This window comes from Protopterus annectens, chromosome 6.part0 (genome assembly GCF_019279795.1).
Source record: "Protopterus annectens isolate FY-2018-M chromosome 6.part0, PAN1.0, whole genome shotgun sequence".
NCBI classification, from domain to species: Eukaryota; Metazoa; Chordata; order Ceratodontiformes; family Protopteridae; genus Protopterus; species Protopterus annectens.
In genome coordinates, this window is record NC_056737.1 from 620,522,130 (window position 1) to 620,545,990 (window position 23,861).

General features: G+C 38.9%; 1 protein-coding gene across 1 annotated transcript in view; it reads right to left on the reverse strand.

Moving 5' to 3' along the window:
• L2HGDH (L-2-hydroxyglutarate dehydrogenase) overlaps positions 1-23,861 on the reverse strand; it is a gene marked incomplete in the record, with an annotated part of 504,088 nt that overhangs the window by 107,652 nt on the left and 372,575 nt on the right. The window contains 1 exon segment of the mRNA XM_044074289.1: positions 17,820-17,951. Within this exon segment, the coding sequence (XP_043930224.1) occupies positions 17,820-17,951 (132 nt within the window).

Consider the following 23,861-nt stretch of genomic DNA (forward strand, 5'->3'; position numbering starts at 1 on the left):
CCCCACTGGTGACAGGTCTGCTGGTAGAGGTAAAGTCTCCCACTTTGAGTGTTGTTGATCTGCAAGCCAGTTTGCTACCCACCTGACAACACAGGGATTGATATTCAACTGCATCAATGATGCCTGAATGTGGGACAGTGTTGAGGGCCTTGGCCAAGTCAAGCTAAGCTGTGTGCATGTCTATGCCCTCGTCTATGGCTCTGGTCATGTACTCAAAATCTGCCAGGTTTAGCAGGCATGACCTGCCCTTGACAAAACCGAACTGGGACAGATCCAGGGTTTGAAAATCACCTATATCCTTACTTATGAGGTCCATGATGATTTGTTCCATTGCCTTACAGATGAGGCTGGTTAAAGTTATGGGTCTATAGTTACCCAAGTCTGCTGCTGATCTGACCTTGTGCAGCGAGATAACAGTTGCTGTTTTCCATTCAGTGGGGACAAAGCCAGTACTCAGGCTATGTTTAAACAGAGTACCTAATGGAGTAGCTAGTTCTTGTTTTCGAACATTAAGAATGCAGCCTAGAATGCCATCTGGTACCATGGAGGCTGTGTTCTTAGCCTTGGAGAGAACATTGATGACTTGCTCTTTGGAGATGCAGGGAGGAGGTGATGATGAAGACATTGTTTGTGGTATGATTGGGGGGGATAGGGGGGTGAAATATTTGCTAAACCTGTCTGCTAGCAGGTTTGCAATTTCGGCAGGGTCAGTGTGTGTGATGCCATCCACAATTAGTTCAGCACACATCTGAGTCCTACCTTTTAGGTTGTGGACGTAGCTGAAAAAAGCCTTATGGTTATCCTTGGCTATGGTTGTTAAATTTTTCTCATAGTTGCTCCTTGAGGATTTTACAAGTCTTATTTGTTTGTTTCAGCTGAGGAGGGTGCTTTTCTAGTTCTGGAATCTCACTTTTGTATTTTTAGACAGCAGCTTATTTCCCTTATTGTATAATTTATTAATGCTAGATGTCCACCAGGATGGTTTATTTTCTCTTGAGGATCTTGCTTTAATCCTATCAGGCACGGCTGTGTCTGTACATACAGGGGCATCAATGTAATCCTTAGTATAGCCTTCAATGCCATCTGTGAAAACTGGAGCTTGGAAGTAGATTATACCTTCCCTTAGGCGGGTACAGTTAGCTGGTGAAGTTTTTTTAGCCTAACTTCTCCTTTGGGGTTCTGGTGCTATTGCTACTTCAAAAGTGACTGATTTATGGTTGGATTTGACCAGTGCAAGCCCTACACTTGAGGTGCTGCATCAGTCACTCATATTGGTGAGAAGCAGGTCTAGAATATTTGAGTCCCTTGTGGGGTGGTGCACTACTTGCTCCAGGGCATTTGAGTTAAAGTCCAGGAACTTTTGTGCGAGTGAGTTTGGACTCGTATAAGTTTCCCAATTAATGGAAGGATAGTTGAAGTCACCCATGACTAACGTAAGGGTTTGTACTTTAATTGTCCCAAGTAGTTCTAAATAAGCTGTGTAGGCATCTTGGTTCATGGAAGGGTACCTGTAACAGTCGATAACCTCAAGGGGGGGGGGTCTTACCCATGGTAATTTGCACTTCGAGTAGCTCTACTGAGTTTTCTTGTATAACCAGTAGAGAGATGTAATTATCTTTAATGAAGATAGACACGCCACCTCCTTTGGTTCTCACACCTTCAATTTGTGGTCTGAAAGTGTGGAAGGCATTGTAGCCTTGCAGGGCCAGGGTACTTTCTGCGGCCATGAACCAGCTTTCTTTGACTGCACAGACACCAACATCTTCCAGGGAGAGGAGTGCTTCCAGAGTGCAGTTTTTGCTTTAAACTCCTAGCAAATAACAGCATGATCCTTATTTTCTGTGTGTTAGATATTTTCACTTCGGAAATTTTGTTGTTGTGACTTTCCTTAAAAAAGGCATTATAAGAGAGGCAAGTGCCATAGCCAGCAACCAAAGGCCCAGAGGTGCCAGGTGAAGATCATCTCTAGCAAAGCAGTGTGGTCTATCCACCATGTAGTCCCAGGCTGACAGGCACTGGATCCCCTTAGAATGACAACAGAAACTTAGCCAATTACTGGTCAATCATATTCTGTTTATATTGTTTTCTTTTTCTCCACTGCAGTGAAATCATGGAGTTGGTATATTTTGACAAATATATTGTGAAAAATCATATTTTATGGTGGTGGAAGAGAGAGTGGAGGGCAATTATGGAAGAATAACAATGAGGATGTTTTAATAAAAATGATAAAACAATAAGTAGTAAAAATGTGTATATACATGCCTGTAAGTATACACATTTTGTAGATAAAGTTTTTTACATTCGATTAAAAAATTACCTCTACTCTTTTCGGTGTCACGGGAGCTTTTACATCTACCTGAGCTACCACCAGCTCGAGGAGATGGGACCTCAGTTTAATATATCATCTGAAAGGTGGCACATTCAGAAAAGCAACACTCCCTTATGATGCACTGCAGTCTCGGTGCTTGAAAAAATTAATCCAACTACCTGGTGTGGGAATAGATAGCATTTTGCACCAAACGTGAGTATGTTACCTGTTGAGTTTAATATGTAAAGAAAAAACAGAGTATTTGGCACATACATTCAGTAACCAGTATGCTATGTTCCTTCATCAAGTGCTTTTAAAAGCCGAAGAATAGAAGCTCACAGGCAGTCTGCAAACAGCATTTTTGTAGAAGACAACAGGATAATGAAATCTCTGGGCTTGAACAAGCTCTTATTCCATGGATTTCTAGACGAAGCACTTTTCATCTGACTGAGCATATAGAGTTAATTACCTTAATAAAGAATGGTTATCTGTGACACAGATCATCTGAAGGGTACCGTTTCTTGAGTTACCAGTTTTATGTTCAGAACAGAGTATAGTTAGAAACGGTGCATTGTCAAGGCTGACATAGCAATAGTCTCATGTAATGGCACTGTGTGCCACTTTTCTAAATCCTTTTGACTGCCAAAAAAGCTGAGAATTTCCCACACTCATCAAAATAATCTGACGTCTCCTTTGAGTGCCACCATCAGGAAATTGACCATGTGTAATATCAATAAACACAATTTGTTTCAGGAATTCATCCTTTAATGAGAGTTGAGGTTTTACAGATACTTTTTCAGAAGGGATATTCTGAACAGTCTTGTAAATTCCATGATTAATCCATACAGTGGTATGTTTAAAGCTGTATGCCAAAATTGAAGCATTAAATATGACATTCAGTCTCCTTTGCCTGGCAACCCCAGAGAATTTGCCCTATTTGTGACGCCAGTCCATTTTTCTGTGGTAAGGGAAATATAATGATGATTATAGAAAGAAGATTTTTATGTAGCCCTGTTGTTGCACTAACACCACCATTTCATCCTAGCAAAGTCCAGTCCCACACAAAAAAGTGGCCATACCCTTCACAGCCATCCAGAAAGTTACCCCCTCAGTAGGGAATGACTGGTTGGCAAACCTTTGTGAGTCATATTTTATTAGTCATCCACATGGCACATCCACAAGTACCCCAGTGATGTTATGGCTCTCTAACCAGCAGAGCACGGGAAGGTCAACACATGAAATTCTCCCACATGAATTAATAAAGGTGTCTTTCACTTTATTATGACAATACAGCAGTGCATCTTACAACCCATAAACATACCGAGTTTTTACAATCATCCTACATATCTTGTCTCGAGTGTGACAGGCATAACTATCACCAGGAGTTCCATACCTTGCAAAAACACAGAATGTCCACAGAATTAACTTTCCACCGATTTTGACAGCTTCTATCCAAAATTAAATGGAAATTCTGTTGTACATGTTAGGGAATCTTCTGAATGTTCACTGCAAAGTTTTTCAGAACTTCTTAGCCACATGATGTTTTTTGAGGGGCGCATACCCATCAAATGGAGATGTGTTTTTGGCCAACATCATCATCTGTTCAAAAACAGCATTATCGTTCATTCTGTTTTCCTAACTCAAATGATATATTCTCATACAAGGGTATATCGTGTTCCATATGGGAGTCAGGGGGCTGCATCTGATCAGCTCCTGGTTCAGTGTGAATATATTGTACATGCAAACTGTCAGACAACTCTGTGCCTACAATGTCAGCTGGATTTAACAATTTCAACTTACACCAGTTCTTGCGTCTTCCTTTACCTTTACTTGCTGACATTAACACTTCAGTTTTAGAGTGAGGCTACCTACCTCTGTGGCAGACATGCTTCATTCCATCTGTACCAAATTCTTTCTTACTCGCTTCACAATACTCCATCTCATCTTCACGTCCACTTCCAGAATTCTCTGTTATCATTTCCAATAAATCACTCACCTCATCACTGTCATTTTTATTAATGTGCTTGGTCCTCCATGTTCATCTTGACATGACTTTCCTTAAGGTCTTTATCTAGAATGACCTACCTATACCACTCCTCTTTTCTTCATCCTATCCCTTCTACTGATCTCCTTACTTTCTGGCCAACACTTTCAACCTATTATCCCAAGACCCTACTCATCCGTTCTCATACTGGAGCTACTTCTATCCTCTAAACTTCTAATCTTTCTACATCTTAAAAGTATTAGAACAAATCTATTTAAGAATGTCATCATTTATAGGCAACTAGAATATATACTTACTGTTAAACAGAGAGGTATGCTTTGACTTGTGTTTGTTAATGCATTAATGGATAATTTTTAAAATGGCTTGCGTAGTTATTCACTCAGATTGTAAACACATGCTGAATCTGAACATGGTCATTGGAGATCAGTGTTCAATCCCGATTAAAGAAAAATAAAATAAAATGGTGCCATAATAATGTCCTGAGCTAGTGAATTCAATAGTTACTAGTTGTTTAAATACATCTGCTTTGTCATTTTCCTTGCCAAGGACAGTTTCTGCTCTTTTTAAGGACCTCTTACTTAGTAACAAGATATCTTAATTGGAATGACTTATTTTATCATCACACTTAATTTGTCCTATTTTTGTTGGCATTTTCTACCTCGTAGAAGAACAAACTACTTTTCGGACTCAGAACTTGAGAGTCCCACCATTAGGTCAGGCTAGTGATGGAGTTGTCTAATCATTTTTCTTCATGAATGTAAGGGTGCAGGCAATAACAATTACAGTTGACCCCAAAAAATTCTTCTATAAAAATATGTGCATCTGATGCCACCTCTCTGGCAAACAATGCTGTGTTCCATACATTCTTCTACATCTTCAAACATTCTGCTTTCCTCTGTTATTTTAACTTGTCCGTCTCAGTCTATAGCCCAGAGAGGTGCTTTGCCAAACACGATATTTGCATCTTCTGCCACACTTGTCTAATGTATTTGCTTATGAGTCACATAGAGTTTCTTTTTGTATTTGCTCAACTTGCTACTTCATTTCTATTCTGTGAAATCTGCTGTGTCTTGATTTTCATTAATATTCACTATTCTGTCTGATGTTTTTTTCTCAGAAACTGCGCTTGAGGGCTGACTTCACTGAAGCAAAAGAAAAATCAGTGCATGCTGACAATACTGTCTACCCTTTACGTTTAAACTTGCAGTATAAAAGTAATCACTGCAATTTGGAGCACCATACTATGTTTATGAAAACTATAACACCTTTGCATAATTTTTTTTAACAAGAAACATATTTTATTAAATTATCATGTGCGAAGCAGACAATCTTACACTTATATAAATGAAAATAAATCATAGCGGCACAATCTCAGTTGCAAATATTGTGCCTTACAAACCGTGTCAATACAACTGTAGCTGCAAACATTATACATCACTTTTAATATATCCAGTCAATTTACTCCTACCCTTTTCTAAAGATTCCAGCAATCTGCCATAACTAGATTGTCAATAACTGCATGTACCCACCAGGAAGAAGTACAGAACCAACTCAAAAAATAATACCCTAGTGGAATCACAACTTCAATACAGAAGGAAGAAAATCATGATCAAAACAAGGAGGTGCAGCACACAGCACGATAAAAGCACTCTCAGCAAACTAAACAAACTCCTCAGAGGACAAATAAAGTCTATCAAAGCCAAATTTGAGGTTAATTGTCCTCACAGGCCAAGGACAACAACAAGGTATTCTTTAGCCATGTCCGCAACCTCAAACATAATACACAATTGAGTGCACAGCTCATTGTTAATGGAGACACATATATGGATCCAGAAGATTGAGCAAACCTACTTGCCAATAAATTCACAACCAACTTTACCCCCCCAACCTTTCGTCAGGAAATACCATCAAATATAACTCCCCCTGCTATCACAAGGGAACAGGTCCTTAATGCTCTCTCTAAGGCCAAGAACTCTGCATCAGTGGGGCCAGACAATATTCCAGGATGCCTTCTAAATAGCATGAAACATGACCTACCAGACCCTCTGGAATTACTATTAAACTGTAGCCTCCAAATAGGCTTTGTGCCTCATCACAGGATCATAGGAGGTTACTAGGCTATTGGCCCTGAAGCCCTTATAAGCCTAGCCAAGAGTTTAGCTCAACTTTAGACAAATCAACACCCGATGCCCCTGTCCAGCAGGGACACGGGTGGAATCCAAGGGGTATAGTTTCCGTTTCCCATTCAGTTACCAAGGTTGTGCTTAAAAAAGGGGTAAAGAGGGAGTCTGTTCCATAAATGGGGGAGTCTCTGGGACACAAATCTGTCCCACCAATACATCTTGTTAAATGGAGAGCAGCAGTAGTCATTCCTCTGCACAAAGGTAGACCATCTACAGACCCTGGAAACCACAGATTCATAAATGTCACTACTTTCATATGCAAAGCCATGGAAAGAATTATCATGGAAATGAGGAATAATGACATAGGAAACCTCGAATTAATGGACCCAATTCAATTTGGTTTTGTCAAGGGCAGGTCATGCCTACTCAACCTGGTAGACCTCTTTGAGAAGGTCACTTAAGCAATGGATGAGGGCAAAATAGTTCACACTGCCTACTTTGACATGGCCAAGGCATTTGACAATACCCTACTCAGACACTGTTGACAAACTCAAGAGATTAGGTACAAAGCCTTATGTCACCCAATGGATAGCTAGCTGGCTCACAGATAGGACCCAGAGAGCTAGAATTGGAGAGTCCACCTCTACAAAGAGGCCAATCACAAATGGATTGGTCCTGGGACGGCTCCTTTTTGGAATTTACTTTTCTTAAGTCAAGGCCAATTGTCAATGGCATCTGGCTGACTAAATTTGAGGTGATTGCAAATTAGGAGCTGTCAATGAATTCCCCCTACCGACACAAATGTTCTTCAGGAAAGGTTGATGCAAAATAGTGTTAGAGTCATGGACTAAAATTAATTGCCAATAAATGTATAACAGTATCCTTTGGGAAGTCATCCACCCCTGCTAACTATCATATTGAGAACATACCCCTAAGAGTTGACCAGTAGTCAGGGGTTTGGGGGGCACACAGACAGTAATCTAGCCTTTGGCCATTATCTGTCTTAGCAGTGAGGAAATCATTCTATGTTGTGTAACTTATAAACAACAGTATGACATCTAGGTCCAAGGAAGTCATTGTTCCACTGAATTCAGCATTCATCAGACCTATCATTAAGTACAAAGCCCCCCTTTGGTATGTATCTACCCAGGCATATTCAACAACTGGAATATCCACAGAGGTTTCTCACTAAAAGAATACAGGGTGCAAGTAACATGTCCTATGCAGACCGCCTCAAGGCCACATCCTTGTATTCTGTTCTCCTACAGGCTGCTGAGGGGAGATCTATACCTGGCATACAAAGCATCATCAGACCCCACTTTGATTGACCTCCTGCCTACTTTGACCTCCTGCCTATCTGCAAAATAAACAGCATCAGAATTACCTGTTCTAAAGACTTAACCTTGCCTGTGATATAAATAGGACCTGCTGGAGAGACAGATTTGTACCCCAGAGACTACCCCTTTTCTAGAACAGGTTCTCCATCCATGTAAAACAGAGTTCCTCCCCAACCCAATTTAAGTGTAACTTGGACAACTGGATTGGAAAAGGAAATTCATCCTTGGTTTGGCACCTACTGTGCATCTGTAACTGACAGGCAGCCTGTAAATGGTTCACTTCCCAGGCCCCTGCTTGCAAATGTTTGATCTCCCAAGCCCCTATTTTACACTTATCAGGAATATGAGAACTTGTCAGAGATTTGGGACGCATGGCTAGGCCTAAAATGGCTCTAATGCTCATTAGTCAAGTATACACCTATGAACCTATAGGAAATGCACCGTCTCTGATAACCTGATCAGAACTAGAGTATGGCTCATAATCTGATATTCTTCCTTTCTCACAAACATTGCATTAAATCTAGTTATTAAAGTGGATAAATGTTCATCTAAATTCAAATCTCCTGATGAAGTTTCTACTGCATTGTCCTTAGCTCTTCCAGTAACAGAGTAAAAAGGATTGGTTCAGATACCATCACTTTATCTATTTTTCAACAAAGGAGAACCCAACAAGACAACACGGGTCCATAGCCGGCCTTAGGCATAGGCCAACTAGGCGGCTGCCTAGGGCGCCGCTGTAGCAGGGGCACTTTTTCAGTATTTATTTGGTGTAGCTAGACCAGGATGGGGGCACCAGGTGTATGGTAGGGGGCGCCATGAAGCCCTTTTGCCTAGGGCACCAGTTGACCTAAGGCCGCTCCTGCACGGGTCTATATTATAACAACGAACAATCAGATGATTGAACGTTTTATACAGACCCCTAAATGTCAAAAATCCAAAACAGCAAACAACCAGAACAAAGATTTTTTTTCCCAGGGAAAAAAAAAACACTAAATAAAGTTGGGGGCTTCGCCCCCCACCCCCTTCTTAAATATACCAACTCCAAGATCGCACTACAGTGGAGGAAACTGCACAACCTGGAAGGCCGGCCCAGCGATTTATTTTCCTGCGAAAAAATTGCTGTTCTGGCTGTTCGCTATTTTGCCGGTTCAATATGTAGTGTTCGCTCTAACAGTGTTCGATCATCTGATTGTTCGCTGTTCTAAAGTAGACCCGACAACACACCATGAACAACTACTAAAGAACTATATTTAGTAAAACACTTTTGTCTGAGCTTCATTAAGTCCGTTTAATAGAGTGGTTTGCAGAATGGAGTACATTTTGATCCTTGAAAATGCTTGCTTTGACAAGGCTGACAGACTTTTATTACCTTTTGCATCACATGTAATATGAGATTCTGTACCTACCTTTGTGGGGCTCATTCTTTGAAGCACATTATGAAAACTTTATTGCCAACATTTGTAGCACATATAATATGACAGGTAGTGCCTACTGTAACAGGGATCATTGCCTGAAATACATTATGAAAGCCTAATCTTCTCTTGTCTGGCAAAAGGATTTGAATGCCTGCTTTTCAGAGGCTCATATACATGATTTATGTAACCAGACCCCATTCTTCCTAATGAAAACAGACCTTTTTGTATGCTGAGAAGGTAGTCATTTAAAGCCACACTAGGTGACTCCCATTTTTTGAAAAATACACGCATCCAGATAAATAGCATACAGTGGAAATAAATCAAAAGTCCTCGTTTTTACAGAGCTCAGGGCAGGGCATTACTGTCTGATTCTGACAGCCTTTTTAGCTAATTACAGCTGTGAAATAAGGCTATGCTACAATTTCTTGCTGTGGTAAGTAAGCTAATATTACTCAGAACAACATGGTTTTACCACAGTACTGAAAGCTCCTCTTTAGCAATTCTATAACTAATACAAACTGAAAACAATATTCCAGCATTGTTTTTTTAACAATTTCTTGCTACGTTTTTGTTTGTCAGGAGTGGAAAGCTAATGTTACCCAGAACAACAGGGTTTTACTAAAATAAGCTTAATGCCTAGGCCTTAAACAGTGGACCCATGCACATCAAGACTCAGTGTTCTTGTTCCATCTCAAATAAGACCGGCTTGACTGTGCCGGGAGGAGGAGGCCTGGAATGGAAGCCCTCAAGTCCAACTTCCTCATAGCTAGGAATGGAAGACTCACTGGAATTTCAGGCCACACACTCAAGGTTGGAGACACAGACATGCCCCCCTGAGCCCCACATCTTCTGTTGATGTTGAGGAGTAGTGTGGACACAAGTTCTCACTAAGTTAAAGATAAGTTCAGCACCTGCAGAAACCAGAGATCTAATTTAAGACCAGACTCCATATGCCTCTTCTCTGAGTTTTTGTATCTGAGGTGATGTTCAGACCTATGTTTCAGGCTGTAAGGTGAATTCCTCTCATCAGTATTGCTACACAAGTAGCTTTCAACAGCTGCCATCTCTACAGACTTAATGTAGTGAAAATGTTTTTTGCAACTCAGTGATGATGATTAACAGGGTAAACATCTGACGCTTCTGCCATTTTCTCACAATGTACTCCTACAGAGAGTGCTGATACAGGTCTTGCTTATAGTTTGACGACTACACAGTCATCACTTAGCTTGTAAGGCAGAAACATTACTGAGGACAGTAAGGATAAAGATCCAAATTGTGTGAGCAGCAAAAAAGATATGGCCAACATAAACATGAGTTTATGTAATAACTGCATGACATCACTGTGTGCAGCAAACTATGTGAAAACCCTTTCTTAAGTGCGGCATCTCTCTGAAGTTTGATGAATCTAGACTTGTGGAAGAGAAGACCTTAGCCAAACATCCAATAGGAAGGATCTTTCATTTTGCAGACTTGTAATCTTAATGTGTTATTTATAATGTCTGATTTACACACTGCAGAAAATTAAACATGCTATGCACAGCATCTCAGAAAAGAATAAATGCTTAACTCTTAAATGATGTTGTCATAAACCTTCCAATACAAGCAAGATTTACTGAACCTCTTAAAAGGTAACAACCACAATGTCATATAATAAACACTGAAATGTAACAAGCTCCACAGGACACTTGACAGTTTAAATCAAAGACAGCCTCAACTATGCTAAGCAGAGGAATGTCCTTTTTAGAGGTCTTTATTAAGAAATTATCATGGTACTGTAAAGGAGGCATAAGATACCAGTTCCACATGAGATCATAGCAGATAATCCAAGCATACATGTGAATTATTAGCAGTCCCTCTCAGGTTCAGCATAGCTGGCAAACAAGTAGGCCTCAAATCATTAAGAGCATAATGAATCAAAAATCAGAATTTTAAATGAAGTCCTCCCCAGTGCTGACAATCAGTATGGAATGAGTAGTACAGTAATGATACAACCTTAATGAAATGCTCCAGTGCAACATGGTCATTTGCCACTTGTCTGATGATTACAGTGCAATTCTGCTCAACATATTGGTTATGAGACTGTGCTGTCTTGGAGAATTCCCTCACTCTTAAGACACAGTCATAAGTAGCAGGTGTGTGGGTGTATCAAAAAATGCAGGGTGGGGCAAGACCCCTTTCAAAAGCACTTTTTATTGCTATAGCAAGTTTCAATGTTTGTGGTTTCTTTGGAATATCACACTTAGGTATTTGACTATCAAACACTTGTGTGACATTTAGTCATGCAGTCATCTAAGTCAACAAACTGACCACATTCTGAATGCACCAGAGGAAACTTAGATCCACATCATGTAGCTCAAGTTGAACAGCACTGCAACACTATAGACAAATAGGGGCCAGCATATGAACACAACCAATACAAGATCACCTGTTGTGTGTTTGATTTCAGTAATGGTCTTGAGGTGGTACAGAGCTTGGACTACAGCTGTCACTTGATCCTTCAGGAACACAGGATCATGCAACCAGTGCCAAACTCCAGCCTGTCCTCTCCATAGTAAATTAGGGAGGAAAGTAAATGAACAAATGAAGGCCAAACAGTTGCATACAGAATCATAATCTTTACTCCGTAGGGACTGATCATAGACTATTAAAATGTATCAATCTTATAATGGATTCTGAGCATTTCTCTAGTCTCATAAAATCGGACATATACTCCTAAACAGAAAGAGAGGTAAAGCTGAACATCATCAGTACAAAAGTACTAGTTCAAAAATACTCCATTGAATAACACCTGCCAAAGGTGACATACAGTGTAAACAACAACAAAGCCCTACCCTGTGGAAGTCCACAGTACAGTGAGCATCTTGTATAAAAATTCACATCAGACACATCCTGCTGTGTGCATCCTGAAAGGTAATAGGCAAATTGGGCAGAAATGAGGAAGAAAAAACACCACGGGATCACACCCACCTAGATAAGACATCATGATCCATGGTAATGGTAATAAATGTAATATTATCAATAACAACCAACATGTAATACAACAATAATACTTGCAAAAGATTCTTGTTTCAAGCAAGGGGTGTGGCCATCCAGCACAAAAAGCAAAAAGGGAGAGTTAATAAGTATATACTGCACAAGGACCTCTCAAACATCAAATGAAAGTGAATATTAACATAACTATTACATCTTACTTCAAGGGGTCCTCTTCAGTAACAGCAAGAAAGACTCCCAGAAAGTATTGCTTGAGGGAAGGACAGGCACCACTCCCTGCAGATGGCCGCCATGACAAAAGTGGTAAAAAAAAAAAAAAAAATCACAGCTGATCGCACTCACTCACCCAGATTCTGCAATAAGAAAGAAAACAGGAAGGTTAATGCAGTGGCTGAGTAGGAGCCCTGAAATTGCTTATGTCAGAAGAAGAGGAATAGTACTACGAGACACCATGCACTTGTGAGAAATCAAGTAAGATTCTCTACAAATGATTCTCTACAAATGAAGAGTCCATCTAACACAAGTGATGGCCACCAGAAATAAGATCGTCTAAGAGAATAAATGCTGATTCATTAAACCAGTTGACTCAAATGGCAAATGAGGAAGTCTAGCAACTCTAAATTTGAGGCCCATGGAAGAGAAAGGTTCTTCTGAGAATAAAATTAGGGCTCTTTTTAGGATGTGCTTAACTAACCTACACTGAGTCAGACTTGTGACCTTCACAAAGTCATGATATATCAAGATGGCAGAAGCATTAACCATGACTGTGGAAGAACTAAAGTACAAAGTGAAAAGGTGCCAGAACAGGCTGAGCAGACCTGCAATTTCACAGACAGCAGCATAAGAGGATACTTCCCTTGCTAGTCGGGGAACCATTTCCACTTGGCTACAAGGGTACTTCCTAGTGCAGACTTACCTGATAAGACTCTAGTACCTTGGAAATCACCAATGAGAGATCTGAAGGGATAAAGGGAGCTACTGGAGGAGATAAATCTTGAGATAGATGTTGTCCTAAAAAGCTGGCTGAGATATCATATGATTAGACTAGGGATAGAGGCAACCCCCCATAACTATTGCTAAACAGTGGCACCTGAGCACATTTTACTTTGCACTCCATTGGTTGTCAGCAGACGGGAGTACCTTGATCAGTGTTAACACAGGAGTTTTTATTTTACTTTTCTGACAGGATTTCTTGCAAAGTTAAACATACTTATTGACTACAATTAATAACAAATACAATCACTGTAATTAAAATATATATGTATATTCAAGCATAGCATGTAGCTTTGCCAGAGTATGCCTGCTTGGCATTTGAACATCTTGTAAAAGTAGGTCATGATTTTTGGCACTTTGCTCAAAAAAGGTTGCAGACCGTCCTAGACCATAGTGATCTCTAGCAAAACCTGAAGATGAACAGCCTAGACACGTGCTCTTCTATGGCAAAAAGGGAGCTACCACAACAGCCTTTACCCTTTTCATATTGTTTCTGGTCCAACTGGAATTTATTAGAAATGGTAGAACTGTATAATGGGAAATCTCTCTCCAGTCTAGGCAAAATGAGTCCATGGCTTACACCTCTCTGATCTCCTGAAAAGTACTCTCTTTCTCTCTTGGTAAAGAGAATAAACTTCAGGGTACCACAAACAAGAAAGGTCCTCTGCACACAAACCACTATAATGCTAATTCCAGAAGATGATGAACTAGCTTAGTGAGTAGCCTATACTTGCTCCTTCAGAAGGGCCTAGACTGGACACAGTTCAGATTTGTGAAAGTAAAAGAAACCAACTTTGCCAGAAGCAGAACAGGCTCCTCCAAAATTAATGTAACCCTCAAGTAATACAGTCCACCTAGAAGGAATATGCCAAAGTGACTCCACTGGCCAGTCATGTACATATGGGAAGATGAAGATACATTTCTCTTGCAAGGTGTTTGCTACCACACCTAGCAACATGGTATAACTTACCATCATAACTAACACATCTGTAAAGATTTGGGCAGTACAGAATAGGTCCTATGGCAACATCTTGTACTAGACAAAAATAATTCAGTATAAAGCAGGAATTTCCTGTAAAGCTTGAAATGATGATAGGCCAGAAAAAGTCCTTTATGTCCAGTGACACTTTCTAATGATTGCTCTTCAAAGGTTTCAAAACTGCAGTATCACCAACCAGAACATTGTATATGGGATGAAACTGCTGACGTCAGTGAGGATTAAGTCTGACAGTACTCACATTTTCCATCTTCTTCAGGACCAACAAGATGAGCAAGCAGAACACACTCTTAGCTACAAGCCTTGCAAAGACTCTGTAGCTCTTGGACAAACTATATAAAAAAAAAAAAAAAAAAAAAAAAAAAAAAAAAAAAAAAAAAAAACTATGAAACTGACCAATCCAGCACAGGGGGCTTTCACTGGAGGCTGATCAAACTTTATGACATGTTCTTTTTCAGTCACACCTAAAACCTCCTAATTTTGTTGAATCACATCTAAAATCTTCCTGTTTTGGAGGACAAATCTTCAGAGTAGAATAAGCTGGAGAACTACCCCCATGGTGAGTTCTGATTGCCTATATTGATATGATAGTGCCTGTATCACTGCTTTTTTTGGATGGTTTGCTAAGGTAGTCTCAACTGTCTAGGAAGATGTCTCATTCTTTTGAGGCATGGGACATTCTAGCAAAGAAGAAGAGACCTAGGAGGAAAGTGCACACCATAAGAAGCAGATAGCATCTTGCGTCTCCTTTACAGTACCTTGATAATTTCTTAAAAAGGACATCCCTCTGTAAAAGGTAAGTTTAGTCTAAAACAAGGACAGCCTCAACTATGCTATCAAGTGCAGAAATACAAGTGTCTGCTCCTCTTACCTTTGCATCAGCACTGACAAAGGAAACCCAGTTGACAAAACACTACAGAGGTAGAGGAATTTCTATGGACTCCATGACACCACAGTGAAGGAAATCAGAAGCTTTTTGAAAGTCTGATCCAGGTGGCAGGACTAGAAACTGGATAGGTAAGAGAGATAAAAAGAGTTCATAAGGCCCAATGTGGCAGAATAGAGTCTTGTTTACTAGAGCTATCCATACCTTTGGATGGACTCCAATGGAGATGTAGCCAAGGTCTGGGGTCTATTATGAAACACAGTCATCATGCAGGTAAGGGCTTAGAAAGTCTATTACTTGTTTGGAGAGTAAAATGTCCAGGTGACAGCATCTGGCTGCAAAGCCATAATTTTTAACGACCTCTTAAAGACCCAATACACAAAGGGGATGATTTCAGGTTCATCCTCTTTCCACAAATAAGGTCTGCACCTTCTCTGAGGAAAAGGAAGAACCACCATCCAGTCCACGTCAGCAGGAGAGTTTCCCCAAAAATGGGTTGTCTGTATGAATGTTAGCTGAGGGAGAACAGTCATATTTTCTCAACAGAGAAGGGGACCACATTTTTCTTAGATTCCCCTAGACATAAGGATTCCAAGAACAAACATGGTCTTTGAGCACTAGTTTCTAAGCAGGCAGACCTACACCCGTCTTGTGAAAGAGCTGTCAAGAAAACTGCAGCTGCAAATTTAAGGGTGGCTTAAAGACCCTTAGCATGAGGATAAGTGCTTGCTGTAAGAGTCTGTGATGTTAGAGGTCAGTGTAGGCCACTGGACCAGTATTAAGTGGTACTCAAAGGTCTTGTGTTGTCTCATCTGTTAGGCCATCTTCCGTCATGAATCAAAGAAGCTCCACAGGTCTAACATTCAAAAGGTGATAGAGAGTCAAGCATGAAAAACAGGGCCTGTGTGGGACCATCTCAACACTCAAGGGCAGGTCATGGGCCTCATAGAATGTTCTGCAAAGGCTATTGCAATTCTTCCAGAAAGCCTTCAGCTTAGGTGGAAGCAAAGGGAGTAGGCCCTGCTCCTTTGGTTTTCAGTTTAACCTCAGGGGTATGTCCTGGGGATTCAAGGGCTATCCCCTGCACAAAAGATAACTGTATGGATATGTATTTAAGTGCAGAAGAGGCAGTTCCATCCCTCAGTTCTTGCTCTGAAGAGTGAGGATCAGATTGCTGCCTCTCCAATCTCTTTAGTTGCTGTCCACAGTTGGCAGGAGTTAGACCTCTCACTAGAAAGGTTACTCACCACCTCTGAGGGCCAGGAGGTGAAACTGTCACGCCTGTATTTAGGATGACAACGTATCCTACCTGGAATCATGTAAAATTACATCTAACTGATCCCTGCACTGGCATTCTGTATAACTGCCACATTGCAAGCAGTGAAATAGGCTACAAGCATTTCACAAATATATGAATAGCCTAGTTAAACTACTGTTAACTTTCAGCATATGGCATACCCATACTATTCCAAGCAATAGGAGCAGTTCCTGCATTAGTCTTGATTCATAATCTAACACTCATAAGGAACACTTAGGACTGTACTTTTAAGACAATGAAAGTAGGAGCTCTTTAAGCAAGCAATTTAGCAGGACATCTGAATTGCATGAGAGAATAGTGGAGAGTATGGCCAGACATTTCCTACTATTATGGTGTAGGGGCATAAGACCATGAATTAGTAGAAGACATGTGTGCATCTAGGTGCAGAAGCCTGGAATCTTAGAACTGCTATGAGAAGATCCCAGGAAATAGAAATCAACTGTTATCCATTGAAAAGGACGATATCAAAGTAAGATCATAAACTCTAACCCCTTTATACATCAGCTCTCTGTATAGCCATCTCTTTTCTTATCCCACATACTCACAGATTAAAATTATATTAATATGTAGTAGTACTTATTTATTTTATTTTATATTTGTTGACCAGGATAGTCCGACTGGATATATGTCCACTTTCAGCGGAGGCCTGGGGAGAAAAGCTCCAACATAATAATACACATTGAACATTTAGTAAATGCTAGTTTCAAGCAGATTACAGTCATAAGCAATACCAGCATTTAGCACTTACAATACTAACTTATTATAAAACATTTTACAAAACATAACATTATTTTCAAAGTTATATCTACATAACATTACATTCAGGTTTAAGACACATTGAGCAGCAGTTATACAATTGACCTTTCCTGAAATGGTGTAGTAGAAAAGTTAGAAGTAGTTGAAGGTAATTCAAAACCATCTGATGTCTGCAACATATATTCCATGTAACTTTGATGAAGGAAGCTTAGGCTGTTAAAATATAGTTTGCTGTTTTTTGCGACTTGGCAAGCAAGCAAGGCATGCTGTTTTGATCATAAAAATACATGGCTATATTGCATATTACACTACATTTTTTTTGCACAAACTGCATGCCAGTGTATACTACTAAAGGGCTGATATGCTCTATTAAACATTAAGGGAAGGATGATGTGTGGCATATACCGAGAGAAAGAATCAACGATAAAAGCAAGGAAGTTAGTAAGCCTGCCAAAGTATTCCAACAACCAGGTATGTGTACATAAAATGCTGAAGTCGGTTGTTTGCAGACTCTGCTTGTGGTTTTACATACTACATTATTCCTTAAGTAATCCAGAAATATCCCAGATCTTGTGTGACATTAACAGTTCTACATACAGCCTACCTCTAGAGAATCCAAACATCTTAATTATACAGATTAATACAAACAAATATAACCATTAATTTTTGCAGATGAAAATATTTCATTACCTCTGAATATCATCTTTTGTTAGCTCCGGTATATATCTCTGAAGCTGCTTTACCTGAGCTGCAATAAACGCTCCTCTATATATCTCAGCTATCCCAAACATTAAATTCTTGATCACCAGCTTATGAAGGCCACTGAAAGTAAGAACGCAAGTATCAAGCTATATTTAAGATACAAAGAACATTCTATTTTAAGACAAGGAAAGTAAATAGCAACAAACACAGTTTTCATATCTGTTATAAGTAGACAATGGACAGTGTCTGCCAATTTATCATCTATAGTCAGATCAAGGAGAAAACTAAAATGCCATCTAACATGTCATAAAAAGATTCAGAGTTGATGTTCATCACACATGAAGCAAAAAAATATACAAACAGCAGCTACAAATGCAGGTTATAAAGGAATGATTATTTTCCCCATTTAAATCTGGTTATACGATCTTCAAACTAGCTCTTGCCACCACCATAGTGTTAATCTCTTACCACAACCCTGTACTCCCAGTTATTAGGTAAGCAATTAAAACCAGGCTGTGTTTCACCTACCAGTGGAAATCAAGCAAACTGCATGGGAAAAAATCCTTATACTTCTCAAGATGCCCCCCTGTACCCTGGTACTAGAAGCAAGGGAATAGCATACTATCTACTTCTGGCAGACTGGACTATTCATATGGAGGAAGATTAAAACAAACCAAATATCTCTATACAAGAAAAACTGTACAGCACCAATGCTACAAAAACAGCATTATTAAGCTGCAGCATACTAAATGAATTCCAAGTTGATACAATAATAGACAAGTTATATGCTGTATTCCAAGCAGCTATCTTATACTTTTTAATGCATTTCTTCAGCCACCCTGTTCTCCTTTACCTAACCTAATATCACAGATGCTCTCATCAGCCCAATTGTTTTTCTGGCTACAATACAACTTCAGTGTAACTCCGTTGAGTGGAGTCTTCTACATAGGGAAAGAAGCCTACTTACTTCTTGGTGGTTGGATTGGGTGAGAGCTAGGGATCTGACACACACACACACACACACACACACACACACACACACACACACACACACACACACACACAGATACACACAGACACACACACACAGACACACAGATATACACACACACAGATACACACACAGATACATACACAGATACACACACAGATACATACACAGATACACACACACACACACACAGATACACACACACACACACAGTAAACTTACAAATTTTACCACTATCCTTGGAGTGGCATCAACAATTTACCAAGTAATTATCACCATTCTTCTGCCATCACAGAACGTCATACTTACTTCCCTAGTGTACATCTTAAAAATATCAATCATTATCAAGTATATAACCCCCCTCAAAACAAAGTAAAAAACAAAATGAAAATAACCAAGAAAAAGAGAAAATAGTAGTTATACCATTTAAAAATTTGCAGAAAATAGTGCCATTTATATTGTTTATGAAAAAAATCTGTATCACAGAAAAATGACAAATTTTTAATTTGTAGCTCATCCAACTCCTACGACTGCAACTACAGAGAATTCACAACAAACCAAACTTGAAATATCAGCAGCCAAAGAAATGTTCACAATGCAACAATGACTACATAAAAGTGACAACACTGCCAAAAGAAGAAAGGAAATACAGATATAAAGAGGGGGCTTAAGAGTGTAAAAGAAATCGTAATACCATAATAATGCAAAAAGAAAGATATACACTGAAGATATAGAATTGACAATTTCAACAGTATTTCCTAATTTACTGATGATACAGAACTAACTTCAGAGCATTTTCCATATAACAACCACAAATCATAAAATACCAATACATGAGTAAAAAAAAAAAACTAGAACTGCACAAATCTGTAAAAAAAAATAAAATAAAATAAGACTACAACACAGAGCAAATATTAAGTAACAAAGACAAAGCCAATTAAGGAAAGAAAAAATAGCAAGAGAACAAATACAAGAACAAATTATACACACAAAAGCATAAAAAGGCACACAGTAATACAGAATCAGAAGAATAAAAACAAGCAACATATACTGATTCTGATGACTTTGAAACTCCAAAAAAGTTAATGGGACATCTGATAGTGAAAAATAATTCTACCAGTCAAAGAGCAGAAGAAATGAAAGAAACTTTGCTGAAAAATACTAGGTCTATTTAGACCACAAAACTTAAAAATCTTAATATGCTTTTTGTACACCATCAATTCCAGACTAATAGAGAATAAAGATAAAACAATTAAAGTGGCAATACATCATCTTAAACACAAAAAGGAAAGATAGAAAGAAAGAAAATGCACTGAGTTTTCACCAGAAAACCAAACCAAAATTAAAAACTGAACCGACCTCAGAGATATAAGAAAAGTATAAAGACAGCATATAAAACAAAACACTTATGCAAATGGCCACATGGAGTATATTAAACCAAAGCACCATCAATGCTAAATAAAAAACTAAAAGAAAAAAAAACATGACTTCAGAAATGCAAGTTAGAATATATAATATGCAGAAACAAATAAAGTTAATGACAAAGATAGCAAGAAAAAAATGGTATGCGAAAATCAAATCTCATGAGAAACATAACTGCAACATATACATGACTGCTCAAGTGACAAAGACCATTCGACCAGTATCAAAAAATATCAGACATGCTATTAACAAGGCAGCCTCCAATATTCACCCACAAAAGAGAGAAAACAGAACAAACAATGGAAAAGAATCTTAACATGAAAAAATACAAAGTAGACTTACCGGTGATAGAAAAAAAGAAAAAAAAATTGATAAAGTACAATAAATAAGCACAAAAATTGCAGAGGTCCTCAATAAAATACCACATAAGGGAAACAAATGCAGGCCAAGTATACTACAAAATCAGAAATCGTTGATAAAATACAATAAATAACAAGCACAAAAAATTGTAGAGGTCCTCAATAAAATACTGCACAAGGGAAACAAATGCAAATCAAGTATACTACAGAAACAGAAATCATTGATAAAGTACAATAAATAAGCAGAAAAAATTGTAGAGGTCCTCAATAAAATACTGCACCAGGGAAACAAATGCAGACCAAGTATACTACAGAAACAGAAATCAGCAAACATGAATGCTATAGACAGAGAGAGAGAGAGAGAGAGAGAAAGCAATGAAACAAATACTGAGGAAAGAAAAAAATGGAAAATTAAGTCATCTATCGATAACAAAAACATGATAAAAGAAACAAGAAATCCAAAAAAGAATACACCACAGAATATGACAACCTATATACAGAGAGAAATGCACAAAAACAGAAAGAATAACCTGGACTATCATGCTCAATAACTAGGTATGAACTAAAATGATTAAGAAAAATGAACTAGTTCAGCTTTAAACAACACAACATCTGCAAATTATCCTGCACAGGTTTCTTATGCCAAGGCAAGATTCTCTTTTGTACATTAAAAAAAAATCAAAAACTTGCCACAACCACTGCTACTGCTTAGAATGTAAAATCACTTTCATTCCCTTTTTTTAAGCCACTTGCATACTGCAGTGTCTATAAACTTATACTAAACATTTCTGTTAACTCTAACTTTCAATCATTTGTTTGGCTCTTCAAACACAAAACTGTATTTCAATTGAAGCACAACGTTATCATTTTACCCTTGTATTCATGTCCTCATAAATGCAACTGTTGGATAGAATTTGTAACAAACACCAGTAGAGATTACTGGACTAAATCTGGAAAGAGGCACATACAGATCTCCCATTCTCTAAATTCTTGTACATTCTTTCAACAACTCATGATTCTACATAATATATATTTTGCAGCTCATAAGTTAGCAGCAACTGTGATACCACCATCTCCTATATACAATTCTGCCCTAATAAAGTAGAAGATAGTTATCCCACCTTACAGGAGTGTTCTAATATATTAATCTGTACAAGTCACTTAACCAGACAGCGCTCTGGAACAAAAAGGAAACTGGTGTAGGTGAACATTATTCAAGGTCTGTATTTTTGCCAAGGTGCAGTGATCTCTAAGAATAATAAAGTCAGTGGCATGTGGAGGTGATGCTCCCCATATGGGTATGCAGGGTGCTTGACTTCCTGCTAAAATGCATATTTAAGATTATACTGGTGTGTCTTTACACAGCAGTAGGCAGAAGTCAAGGAAAGCAGCAGGCTCAGGTGAGGTCTTGTCAAATATGATCAAGATGTTGGGTGAATAAGGGAGAAATAGCTCTGTAGAGTACTCATATCAGTATGGATAGAAAAGCATATCCAAGATGACTGAAAAATATGCTTTCTAATGCCAGTCTAATAAGACTAAAGGGGACACTCACAACAGTGGGCAGTATAGTGGACATAGTGCATGAATGTGCAATACAGTGTAACTGATAAAAGAATACAAAGTATGAGCATTTTGGATTCAGATCAGGATGCAGCACATCTGACCCAATGTTTGCATTGAGATGGATAGTGGAGAGGAAGCTAGAGATGAGGAAAGAATCCAACTGGACATTCCTTGATTTGGAGAAAGCATACCACAAAGGTCACAAAAAAGCTGACTTGGGCAATGGCTTGAATTTCCAGAAACATTGGTAGAATTAGTGCAAGGTATGTACAAGGACCCAATAACAAATATGACCAGTGTTCGGACTTTCAGAGGGGTTCCCAGTGGGTATGGGGTTCAGCGTTGAGCTTAAAGCCACTGTCATTCATACTTTTGATAGATTATATTAGCAAACAGATGTAGGGGACAGATCAACAAAACTGCTGTATCAAATTATGTGGTATTACAAGCAGACTCTGAACAGCAACTTCAGCAAATGATAGGGGAATGGAATGCATAACTGAAAGCACATGGGATGAAACTAAGCACAACACATCAGTTATCATGAAAACAAATGAGGAAAATCAGATTATGCTGAAAATTAAGATACAAGAAAAAATAGTGGAATAGGTTAACAGCTTTAAATATCTGAGAGGGATGGCTGGAAAAATAAAAGTCTGAATGACACGGTCAAAGCAAGAATCAGAGGGAATGCAACCAACTGGCACAGAATGTTAGGAGAAGTATGTGACAGAAGAATGCCAGAGAAGCTAAAAATAAGGTATACAAAATGGTGGTGCAACCAATACTCCTGTATGGTACTGAAACCTGGGAAGTGAAGGCAGAGTAGTTCAGGAAGCTAGAGGCAATGGTGATGAAATATCTGAGATAGCTGGTAGAATGCACACTGTAGGACAGACAAAGGAATGATGACATTAGAGCAGAAATCAAAGCAACTCCAATCGCAGAGAAGGTCAAAGAACAGATGATGGTGGTTCAGGCACATATGCAGTAAAGCAGATGATGATCCGGTGAAGATGATTTGGGAGAAACAAGAAGATATTAAGAGGAAAGATGTGCAGCAGGTAAAGGTGATAAAGGATAATGAGGAAAACATACTCACAAGCGAGGAGAGTGTGTTGAGGAGATGGAAAGAGTACTTTGAGTGGTTGATGAATGAAGAGAATGAGAGGGAGAGAAAGTTGGATGATGTAGGGATAGTGAATCATGAAGTACAATGGATTAGCAAGGAGGAAGTAAAGATAGCTATGAAGAGAATGAAGAATGGAAAGGCTGTTGGCCCAGATGACATACCTGTGGAAGCATGGAGGTGTTTAGGTGAAATGGCAGTGAAGTTTTTAACCAGATTGTTTAATGAAATCTTGGAAAGTGGGGGGGATGCCTGAGGAATGGAGAAAAAGTGTTTTGGTACCGATTGTTAAGAATAAGGGTGATGTGCAGAGCTGTAGTAACTACAGATGGATTAAATTGATCAGTCACAGCATGAAGTTATGGGAAAGAGTAGTGGAAGCAAGGTTAAGAAGGGACGTGATGATTAGTGATCAGCAGTATGGTTTCATGCCAGGAAAGAGCACTACAGATGCTATCTTTGCTCTGAGAGTGTTGATGGAGAAGTACAGAGAATGTCGGAAGGAGTTGCATTGTGTTTTTGTAGACTGAGAGAAAGCATATGACAGGGTGCCTAGAGAGGAG